General features: G+C 45.4%; 1 protein-coding gene across 1 annotated transcript in view; it reads left to right on the top strand.

Moving 5' to 3' along the window:
* Positions 1 to 7,186: 7,186 nt before the first annotated feature.
* Positions 7,187 to 12,175, top strand: part of LATS2 (large tumor suppressor kinase 2) — a 46,312-nt gene continuing 41,323 nt past the window's right edge. Inside the window, exons 1-2 of the mRNA XM_052671145.1 lie at positions 7,187 to 7,335; positions 11,534 to 12,118. Coding sequence (XP_052527105.1) covers positions 11,780 to 12,118 — 339 coding nt within the window. The 5' untranslated portion in view covers positions 7,187 to 7,335; positions 11,534 to 11,779. The remainder of the gene's footprint in view (positions 7,336 to 11,533; positions 12,119 to 12,175) is intronic.

Genomic DNA, 12,175 nt, shown 5'->3' with positions numbered 1-12,175 from the left:
CTTCCATGCCCATCTGTACTATTATTTTAATTATCTTTGAATACACATTAATAGTAGTTCTGAACACATGTCAGTGCCCATTTTTTATCCCATCTCTTCCTTTACTCTGTTTTATGTTCAGTTTCCTCTCAGGATTTAATCAGTAGAAATTATATGCTATTATTATCTTTTCCTTCTGAGCAGATTTAGTCATAATAACAAGTCTTACAGGGAAAGAGCCAAGTCCTGTTGAAAGATCTGATCCAAAGCTCATTAGCATGGTCAGTATTTTTCTGATAATCTTCCTACTATATTTTCCTGCTTCTATAGGCTCTGTCAGATCTGATAGCATCTTAGAAGAATGCTTTCCTCTTAGTCCCACATCTAGCCTAAAACGTGCAGTATGTTGGGAACCTAAAATGTGTTCAAAGGCTATCTGATCTGACACTTTTTTGCAGGATGTCCTTTTCTGAAGAATTGCTTTTCCTTCTATTGCTTCTGATAAGGCAGCCCATTAGAAGTTCTAACTTCACAGAATCACACAGAATCACAGAATCACAGAATCACCCGGGTTGGAAGGGACCTCAAGGATCATGTAGTTCCAACCCCCCTGCCTAGCAGGGCCACCAAACGTACACATTCAGATCAGGTTGCCCAGGACCCCGTCCAACCTGGCCTTGAACACGTCCAAGGACGGGGCATCCACAACCTCCCTGGGCAGCCTGTTCCAGGGCCTAACCACTCTCCTTGTGAAGAACTTCCCCCTAACATCCAACCTAAATCTTCCCTCCTTCAACTTGGATCCATTTCCCCTAGTCCTGCTGTTGTGAGCCCTTCTGAAGAGTTTACTCCCCTCCTGGGTGTAGGTTCCTTTCAGGTATTGATAGGCTGCAATGAGGTCACCCCGCAGCCTTCTCTTCTCCAGGCTGAACAAGCCCAACTCCCTCAGCCTGTCCTCATAGGGGAGGTGCTCCAGCCCCCTGATCATCTTAGTCGCCCTCCTCTGGACCCTTTCCAAGATCTCTCTGTCTTTCTTGTCCTGAGGGCTCCACACCTGGACACAGTACTCCAGGTGGGGCCTCACAAGAGCCGAGTAGAGAGGGACAATCACCTCCCTCTCCCTGCTGACCACCCCTCTCCTGATGGAGCCCAGGATCCCATCCCATCCCAACTTCTGACTCAATTCTACCATTTGGGTGGAAGGGGAGCCTTTATGTTTCTAAGTTGGGATGCTGGTAACATATCTAGTTTTATTTTCAAGGATACTGTGCTGACAGCCCTGTCGAAATCCCTGGTTAGTACCTTTATTCTCTCTAGCAGTAACTTCAGCCTTAGGACAAGGAGGATCTCTATCAGTTACTAAGAGGGAAACACCGTGAGGCTTCCTGAAAAGGTCTTGGTGACTTTGCTGTGAGAAGGGTTAGGACTGTGGTAAAGGTTCTGTGACTCACTGTAGTTTGCAACCAAATGGACATCGGTTCCTAACGAACCCTGAGGATCTGAGCTGTGCGGTGTGTGTCCCTCTGCTGCGACAGTTGCATCTATATGACATTTTGCTGACAGTCTTCTGATTAATCATAGAAACATAGACCTCAAGGATTACCAAGCTCCAACCCCCCTGCTGCAGTCAGGGCTCCCAAATCAGCAGGCTTCCATCAGGTTTCTCTGGTGAGCCATCTAGTAGACACATTTCTCGTGGTGCTTTCGGGAAACGTGGCATTTAGCTTTACTGACCAGGCATTAACTGCAAGCAGGTAACTAAATGAAAGCAGCCACCTCAAAGAAAGCTATTTGGGCTTCTTTTGAGTAGATTACAGTCTGTGTCGTGTGAGTCATCTTTGTCTCTTCTCTCAGGGTTTTATCTAAAATATCTCAGATTTCCTTTTTGTGTGAGCTGTTCAGTGGATAAAGCTATCTGTAATGTTACACTGATATAATAACTTATGTCTGCGTTCTCATGAAATGAGACATCTTTTCTGCTTTCCAGAGTTTATTTTTCCTGTAAGCCAATTAAATCACAGGAAAGAGATTTCTTATTCTGTATTCCAAACTGGTAACAGAAAACAACAAAACACTAGGTTCAGGTTAACAGCTGAAAAACATTAAATGCATGCTTTTCTTGATAAGCTCACTTGAAAATATGTGTGGTTAGTTATAAAGATGGCAATATAAATTCCTTAACACTCAATAGTTTTTAAATTGTATAGATCAATCTAACACAAAAAGTAGATAGTACTTCTTTAAAAAATAATTAGCTTTCTAGTGGGTAGAGCTACAAAGGACTTTAATACCAGACCATCAAAGTAGGTACAGTAAATTATCAGAAACAAATACAGACTTCCTTTAAATCAATGCCAAACTGTGTCAGTGGGCTTTGAGGCATCAATTTAAAATAATGATAGCACACAGAAGGAGCCATTCATCCAGAGATTCTTTAGTCCTTCCAAGACGTGGGAATCATTCAGTTTTCCTAACAGACAGGGAAAATGAGGTGCAGATACAAAAAGATTTGTTGGCAGTCCCAAAACGTGTGAGTGGATGGAGAAAAGCTGAAATGTGCTGCCTTTGGCTCCACAGACCTCATTACCACTGGCACCAATAGGAAACTTTCTGTTAGACTTATCACCCTTTTGAGGTGCTGGATGGTTGCAAAACATTCTTGCACTGATATATGTAAGGGCAGGGGGCAGTTTATAGTCTCCATGGGTTCATGGGGACTGTACACACGGTTCATTCCTCCCCACATGCCCCACTGCTGCTTTCCCATCCCGTGCTCCTCTGGGATTTTTGCACTTTGCACTAATGTCTCTCGGATTTTCTTCTCCCATATACTGGAGAAGTGCTTCATTAGTTCCCTCAGCGCTCCCCACAGTTTCCTCATTTTCTTCCTGCTCTTTACCTCTCTACACAGGTACTTTATACAGCTACCCTTGTCCTCACCACTTCTAGAGTTCCTTGCATTTTGCACCACACTAGGACTTGTGTTCCTCCCACACCTTTTCTATCTGGAGAGTGAATCATTTCTGCATCTGTGGCAGGAAGGGCAGAGCCATGCTGGGGATGTTGTTTATGCTGGGAGAAGCTAACAGCAGCTGTGCCAGACCTTTGATGAAAAGACAATTACAGGCCAGATTGATGGCTACTGGATCCCTCACCAGATGCCAGGGCTTCGTATGCCCTGCATTTCCCTCTTCTCGTTTTCTCCAGGATGAGAAGGGCACTGCCTATGGATGTGTAAAATTTCCTAACAGTATGGAATTGGTTGGCTGTGGTGTTCAAAAGCATCTGCATTGCATCTGAAGAAAGGAATGTCACCAAGCTGACTGCAAGGACTTGAAAAGTTGGCCGACTGATTCCCAAATGGAGAGCACAGCTGGCTGCTGTTGGTGAAATTCCACACAGACTCACGACATTCCTGCCGCCCTTTCAGGCTCCGGTTGAAGTCAATGATTGACACCAAGTGCGGGGCTGGGGGCAGAGTACATAGGAACATGGATCTTTGTGAAATTCAGTGTTGAACCCTCTATATGAGGGTCATAAACGCACTCTGAGCATCCACAATGCCTTTGCCGATGAAATAAACCTGGGTTTGTATTTCTTCTGCAAAGCTGAGTCAGTTTCAAAGCAAGCTTTTCCCTAATTCACCCATTTTGTGTTGAAATCAAATTCCAGTTCCTATATTCTCTACTCCTTTGCCATTAAAAACAAGTTTGATGATAGGTCTCATAGACAGTCATAATAAAAACAAATTAACTTGTCTAAACTGCAGTTAGAACTTAGTTTTTCACCTACCCAGTTACTGAACCTGTCTTTGCCATTAATGCTAATTCTCAATACCAGTAGACATACACATTATATTTACTCACGAGTTGGGTTGTCTATGCTGTGTTGGACTCAGAATGCCTGTTTCTAACCAATTTAGAGTTGGAGATTTGGGAAGAATGAATTTCCAGTATCACTCTGCAAACAAAATAGATGTATTAAAACAAGAACGTCAGTGATGTTTACCTAAGTCCTTTTTCCTTGCATATTGTTCACTGCATATCATAGTAATTTGGTTCTTGACATTTCCTAGTGAAGGATGTTGCTATCAACAAATTCTTTGAGTATGCTCCCATATGTATGTTCGTAACTATTTCATGTGTGTGTGTTACTCTAGCAGGCAAACAGACATATCTTCCTTTGATGATCTTCCTTTATCTTTCACAAGCTTTCTGAATGAGTTCAAGGCTTTGTTGACTACTATTACTGCATGAAGAAAAGATTCATCCACACACATCACAATTGCTTGGTTGCTAGGAGTTTTTTTAGCAGCATGATTTGGTAATTGGTTCCAAATACAATAATTCAGGAAGACTTACACCTTTGCCTATCTAACAGTGATACAAGAGAACTGGGAGGGGAGAAGGCAATTCATTGCATTCGATGTGAGAGAATGAGAGAGAGCTGCACAGAGCTCCTGCCTCTCTTGCTGTCTCAGGTGGGTGGAAAGAATGTGGAGCCATGGAACTGTGCTCTTTCCCACCATACCTGCACAGCAGACAGCTGCTAAGGCAAGTCAGGAACTGGATGCTGTAATCATCATATGTCCAGCAGACTCACTCACTTTAGTGGAGCCATGAATAAACACACTGACCCTTACTCATGGCAGATTATTATCTCGTGGTCTAGCTGTAAGTGGATTTGCTCGTACAGACACATTGTGTTGCTTTTTTATGTGCATCTTTCCCTGTGGCAATACCTTGTTCAGTAGGACACAGCTGGGATGAAAGACTTGATGGATCTACAGTCATCCCCAAAAACTTAGAGATCAAATCATGTTCTCACAGAGCTGTTGTATCATGCTACAACCCAACCAAATTCCATTTCCTTCATATTTTCAAGGAACTTGATTTTTAACTGTCTGATTTTCTAAATGCAGAAACAGCCTGAGAAGTTTTCTTATAAGCAGTGGACCAGCTGAATGCAGTCACCTTGTGGAAGCAGATGCAATCCATCTCTCCTGTACCTGCTGCTGCTGCTGCTGCTGCTGCTGCTGCTGGGAATTCAAACCAGCAGCTCTGTGCAAATGCATGAAATTCAGAAAGTGCAGCTGGCTGGAACCAGGAGTGAAAAAGTGCAGCTGAATTTCATTCCCAGGTGGATTGGAATGTTAAAGGAAAACAAACAGCCTGATGGAAGAAAATAAATGAAAATATCTGTTTTACCTAGACATAAGAATGTGGATGACAACCAAATCTTATGAAATAACATATTAGCATAGTAAGCAATTTTTATCTTGATGCTGTTCCTTTAAGCCATCCTGAATTTTGTTGGGAAAAGGTCTCAAGGCATTGAGCAATCTCTGGTTTGGGCAATCATGTTGCTATGCTTCATCGGTTAAGCGCAACAGTAATTCAGAAAATGAAGCCATGCTGCATCTGTCATATCATTTAAAATTTACTTCAGTATAGCAGGTATTTGAAGATTGCAAAATGAACCACATTATCCTGCCAACAGTGGAATCTGTTCTGAACCTGATGAGTTTCTTTAGCTTCCTTTGGAGGAGCCAGAGATTTTCTCCTTCCCCCACCCCCTGCAATATATTCCAGTCAATGACACTATTGAAATTCCAACAGTAATTTATATACAGTAACTGGCTGCCCTCAGATGAGATGCTAAACAATTTCTGTGCAGCAGGCTGCATTTTTTTCTTGTGAAATACCACAGTCTGCTTGCCATCACGTAACATTCACTCTCTTCTCCTTCCACACATAGTTTTTAAGCACTACTGACAGTTTGCAGGAAGGACATTAAAAAAAAAAAAAAAAAAAAAAAAAAAAAAAAAAAAAAAAAAAAGGACAATAAACAACCTTAAGGAAATATCCTTAGATAGGACCATCCATAGGTAACATTACTCACAAAAATAATCCCTGTAGCTTAGGAAAAAACTATAAATATATCTCCCATCCTGGAAAGACAAGCATTGTCTCTTTATACTTGCTCTGTTGAAGGCAGTGGGACTGTGCACATAATTGAAGACAACTATGCATCCTAAGCTTTCACAGACCAACACATCCCTTCACACAGCAAAGCTTTCCCTGCTGAGCAGAGAGCCTCAGCAGCGAGTCAGGCGGAGAGCCTCTACTACAAACTTTGCGATGGGATTTCAAGGATTTTGAAGTTTTGTTTCGGCACGGGAGGCTTCTCCCGTGTTAATGATCTAACTGAATTTACATTTGTAGAGGGGAGGCCACTTTCTGATGTTTTCACTCCATATTAGCACTCCCTGAGTATCGCTAGCATCCTGCCACACTGGAGGAGCCTTCCCAGATCCAAACATTGCTCTATTTTGTGGGGAGTTGCTCCTAGTTGACAATTGTCTTTGTTACAGACCGTAGAGATATCGAAAATCAGAATACTTCATGAAAAAGGCTCGGATCCAGGCAGTTCCATCTGTAATGAGCTCAAATATGAACTTTGCATCCAAAAATCCTTTTGCAGTTTGGGCCTGAATTTTTGATCCAGATGTTCAATCCCTGGCTGTCCTCCTCTGGCACTTCATCACCTCCTCCTCTTTGTGAGAGAAAAAAATCAAACCCTCCCCCAAAAAATTAGCCCCAGCCCTTAAGAAGACCAAATAGGCACTGATGTCAAGTCTTGTGTGTGTGATTTTAGATAGAAATCTAAGGACTGGTAACAGATCCACAGCAAAATGTATGATCGAAACGAGTTTGGGGCACACAGTGCGCACCGATGGTGGCGCCTCAGCCCTGCTGCAGCTCCCCACAGCCGGCAGTGCCATCTTCCTCACAGCCTCCTTCTGCCCCGAAACCCTCGGCCAGCTGATGGGACAGCACAGCCACCGTCACAACCGGGACGGCGACGCCAGCATCTCTTGGAGACCATTTCAGGGCTTTTTTTTTAAAAAAGTTGGTGCGAATCCGTCGAATTGAAGGAGCGGGGAGAAGTTGGCGAGACGGTGAACAGTTTGTGAGACGGGCGAAGTTTTTGCGAGGTGGCGAAGTGCCACACGGCGCCTGTAAACACAGCGAGGGGCGGAGGACGAACCACTCCCGCCGCCTCTCCTCAGGCAGCCCCAGCCGCAGCCCCAGCGGCCGTTCCCGCCCTCCGCCCGAGGCCCCTCCCCCCGCTGGTATGTGGCGGGAGGGGCGGCGGAGGGAGGGGGGGAGAGTGGAATGACGCGGGCGCGCGGTCACGTGACGCGCGAGGAATGCTAACAATGTAGCGAATGTCCCGACTGCGCCCCGCACTGCGCCCGGGACGGCCGAAGCGGACGGAGATGGAGAGCGGCCCGCGCCGTCGGGGCCGCCGCCGCAGCGCCGCGTGACGGAGCCGGGAGGGCGCCCCGAGGAGGTGAGGCGGAGAGCGAGGAAGGGTGCGGCGGTGCGGCTTTTCCCCCAGCCCGGCCGCCCCTCGAACTTCCAGCCCGGATGCTCCGCTTCTCTGAGGGGAAAGTTAGAGCCCGGGGCCCGGGGAGGGTGTCCCGCGTGTGGAAGAAGGGCTCGGGAGCCGTGGCGTCCCGTCCCGTCACCCCGCCCCCCCCCCCCCACCCTCCCCACCCCCTCAGGCCTCGCCGCTCTCCGGTCGCCGTCTGACGGTCTGGCGCGGGGTGACCCTTGGGCTCGACCCCGGCTCCTCTGCCGGGGCTCCTGCTGGAAGCTTTCCGCCCGCGGGAGGAGCGGCTCCGGGGGCTTCAGCCCGGGCCCGACCGTCCCGCGGGGCCGCGCGGAGGTGCCGAGCTCCGTCCGCCTCAGCTCGCTCCGCCGGGCCCGCGGCTCGGCGTGAAGGTCACGGCCCGGATCGGCGCCTCGGCCCCGGCCCTGCCCGCCGAGCGCGGCCGCAGCTCCGCCGCGGGACCCGCGCGTTGTGGCGGAGCGCCCCGCGTAACGCCCCGGGACTGCGGAGGTGGCTGCCGGCCGCGTCCCGCAGTGCTGTGCCGGGCCCGCGCCCGTGAGTCGCGCTGGGACTTGAGCGCCGAGTGGGACGGTGCTGTTAGAAGGAGAGGGGGGGATGTTAGGAAAAGCCCTGCTTTAGGTTCTTGCCGTTTTTAGCGTGCGTGCGCTTGTAAAGGGAAGCCTGGTTTGTAATGCAGTGAAATTCCTGGCTCCTCTTCGCCAGGTTAGTGTTAGACCTCCAGCATGAAGTGGCCAGGCTGTTTCCGTGTGCTTCCGAGCTAAAAAGCCCGGTGCGATGCCAGGAGGCTGCGAGTTAGCAGGCAGCTGCGTCCGTTCCTTCAAACTTCAGTCCTTACTTCTGCAGCCGTCACTAGTTCCTCACCGTGCCGGTGCGGTTAGAGGCTGGGAAGCAACTTGCCGGCTCAGAGTTTGGGACTTTGCTCCTGAAGCACAGCTGAGCTTTAGTTTCTTGCTGGTGTCCCATCCCACAGAGCCACTGGCATATGCAGCTATTCAGCCTTTCATTTGCTGAATGAAGAAACTGGCGTGAGTAGGCAGTGGTGCTGGGATGGCAGACTTCAGCACGTGAATGCAGCGTGGCTGGTTGGATGCTGCCAGGCAGCTATTGGTATTTCTCAGATGAAGAAAAAAATCTCAGTTACTCAAAAATTGTTCTGGCTTAGTGTTGTTAAAAATATTTGAAAGATTATTTATTTCTTCAGAGTAACAGACAAGCTTCTAGTTAACACAGAACATGTAACATTTTGGCAGGAGGAAAAAAAACCCAAACCAACATTTAAAGAAACCCAGCACCTTACAAGTATCTAATCAAAATGGCTTGAAGCTCAAAAATAATTCTGAGAAATCACTTCTCATCACAGCAAAAAGGCTATGGATATATCTGTGCTGTAGGCAAGGTGAAGTTTTACCTAATGTCCAGATGTACAGTCACAAATCCTTAGACACTGTTTCTTTTGATGCGTATAGACTTTAAAAAGCAGACAACTTGTCTGTCTATGTAAATTATCTGTCATACTTAATGTCCCGATTTCTTGGCTGATCTTGAATATCTAGTTTAAAAAAAAAAAAAAAAAACCTTCTGCAAAATATGAAGCACATCCACAGTTCCAAGTTATGTTGTTGCTGTTCTTACTTGTACTGTCTGAACAATCAGCGTTGCTTTCTAGTTTAGCTGTGCTGTGAATGCAAGCTGAAGAAGCTGCCAGCTGGCTTGAGCTAGCATTATTAGACTCAAGCCTAGGCTAAAGGTCACAGCAGTTCTTTATGTGAAGCATGTGTGTAAGTAGGAAGGCAGTTCTTTGTGGCAAAAAGGTGGGGAGGGCTGGAGCTCTTCCTGCACATCCCAGGCCTGCGGGTTGGCACGGGGCTTGAAAAGAGGAAGAACAACCCAGATTCCTAAACCCAGCCATATGGTGCCTGCTGCTGTCAGGAAAGGAAGGGCAGTCGTAGATCACTTAATTGCTCTGTGTCTTTCAAGCGCCAGCAAGTTATGATGTGGTCCTAAGAAGGCTGTGATGCTGTTTTTGCTCTTTAACGCTTTACTAAGGCTCTGTGCTATTTGTTGCTAAATTCTAAGTAGTCGAAATTCCGTCATGATCCTTCAGTTGCTTTTATCATTGTTGAGCATAACAAAAGCATATTTTCTTGCCTAATAGCTGATTTTGCAATAATACCAAAATTTGAATAGTACCGTTGCTTTCTTTAAAGCAAGTGATGTGTTTAAAGCAAGAGATGTTGCTAGGTGCCAGTTTGCGTGTTTGGGCTTATGCCACTTACTCTTATATGAGTTAAGTTGCAGGAAATCCTTATAGTGCTGAGTCAAGAATTCAAGACTAATTCTATAATTCTAATATGTTAGAAGTAATCATTAGATAATTGTGCATCTAAATGTTAGCAAGAGATTGACATGGATCAGCACCACCTGTGTGGCCTCCTTTGTATGCTCTCCAGCAGTTTGATCCAGGAGCTCTCAGCATTGGTCTGTGCTGCTTTTCAGCTTGGATGGTTCTGGACTGCTGTTACATTGTACAGAAATTTCCCTGGCATGCTTAGTTAAGAGGGTAAGATGTAGACAGTACTTAAGGTCATCTGTCTGTGCTCCTGTATTTCAAAGTGCTGAGCTATTATAAAGTACTCTGGGGTCTGACTTGGCTGTAATTTGCCCTGTGCTCAGTTCTTGATTTAGAGGAGAGCTTGACTCTCTTGACAATAGACCCTGTGCTTATGAGGAGGTGATGATGGGCTTCAAGGAGTGTGTCTGGACTCCTGGCTTTCGTGTAGTAATCTGTTTGCTTGTCTGTGAGAGGTGGTGGTATTAATTGTAAAGAAATTGTTGTTTTGTTGGGAATGCTGCCACTGTCACAGGAACTGCAATGAGTGGAGTGTACGACTATTTCTGGAGAAGCTTTTTGTGATATTAAAAAAAAAAACACTGCAGGCAGAAGCGAAGCCCCTTCATAAAGAGGGAAGGAGGGCTGAGAGAAAAGTTCTGCTCTACTTCTGAGTGACCAACCAATACCAGTGCTTCACCAGCTTCTGCGTTTGCAGCTTCAAAACAGCTGGACAAAATTCTGACCTTCTCAATGAGGCAGCTGGAGCAGTAGGGCAGAGTCACCTGGCAAATGCTGGCAGAAGCAAACTTGTGGCATCAGTAGTATATGATGCTTCTTTTTAATCCTTTTTCTGAAACGCATCTGTATGTAATGTCTGGCATGTATAATGACAGTGCCACAAAGACTCAGTAAATAAAGAATTCTGATTACCTCTTGATGCTGTAAGGATGTTGCAAGTTGCAGAGTAGCTCAGTTCTACTCCGTAGTTGTATAGCTGTCCTCTGCTGCTATCAGAAGAGGGTTGTGAAGCTGTATCACAACTGTGTTTCAATCTTATGTGAGCTGCACGAGCTTCTTCAGCCTTTTGTGCTGTTACTGAGTAGCTCCTTCCCCCTGTCTTTTCCTGTCGGGCAGAGTTAAAGCATGTATCACCCTTTTGATTCCCCCACCTCTGTACCCTTTAAAAATAATACAAAGAAAGGAAACAAAACCCTTCTTCCAATTCCAGGGAGAATTCTTACCTTCAACATTGGCTAGAACATTCATGTGGAACGGCAGAAAATCTTGTCGCTTTGTTATTGAAATGCTGGAAGTTGCTATGGCTAGAATCATCAATATTTCCATTATAAGCCTTTTTCATAAACTCTTGAAACTGAGCTCAGCTAGTGTAAAACAAACAAAATCTTAAGTGGGGAGAAAAACATTTCATGAGCATACTCTTCCCTAATTATGAAACAGGATAGGCTTGTCCAGGATTTGGTTATGCAATGGGATGGGAAACCTGCCACAATTAGGTAGTGTATGAAATTCTCAAGCTTTGTAGTTTCTCAGGTTTTTATTTTCATTTATTTTCAAAACGAAGCCTTAAAGAAAAATGCTTTTTTTGATTATGTTGAGAAAGCCTTTTGAAATCCTATTCTTAAAAACAGATAAAGTGATAATTGTCATTAATGGGAATCCAGCTGTGACAGCCTAGTAGGCTAAACTGATTCACTTTCACTTGGTTAATTGTCATGCTGTCCCTTTGGAGGTGTTTACAGTATCAACTTAATGACACGTGCTTTCTGTTTTCTTTTGTTTCAGACGCCGTCGGTCTGTGAAATGATGACTCCAGAGATTTTCTGTTGGAGATGTGAAGATCGTGAGCTGAAGTAAAATGCTGGCAGAAACCTTTTGAGGATTTTGCCATTTTTCTTTTTCCCTTTTGAAGGATCTGTGTTTACAAGAAATTGATACCATTAAGCGACACTTTTTAGAAATAAAATAACTAAAAAAAAAACCTCCCCAAGAATAAAGCTGTATTTATGCTCAGAGAAAACTGGATTAACAATGAGGCCAAAGACTTTTCCTGCTACGACATATTCTGGAAACAGCAGACAAAGGTTACAAGAGATTCGAGAAGGTTTAAAGCAGCCATCCAAATCTTCAGGTCAGGGACTACCGATTGGACCAGGCAGTGAAACTTCTCTGGACCCTAAGATTTTAGTAGGGAAGGATGCTACAAGGCAGCAGCAGATGAGACAAACGGCAAAGTTTGGACCTTATCAGAAAGCTCTGCGAGAAATTAGGTATTCTTTGCTACCTTTTGCTAACGAGTCGAGCAATACAGCAACTGTTGAAGTGAATAGGCAGATGCTCCAGGAGCTGGTGAATGCAGGTTGTGATCAGGTACGTATGAGTTTGAAGAGGGGGGAGTTGTCACTGTGATCAAAATAAATTTATGTT

This window comes from Tympanuchus pallidicinctus, unplaced genomic scaffold (genome assembly GCF_026119805.1).
Source record: "Tympanuchus pallidicinctus isolate F22 unplaced genomic scaffold, pur_lepc_1.0 scaffold11, whole genome shotgun sequence".
In the NCBI taxonomy this organism is placed as follows: Eukaryota; Metazoa; Chordata; class Aves; order Galliformes; family Phasianidae; genus Tympanuchus; species Tympanuchus pallidicinctus.
The sequence above is the reverse complement of the archived record's forward strand: the minus strand, read 5'-3'. Positions and strand labels throughout refer to the sequence as shown.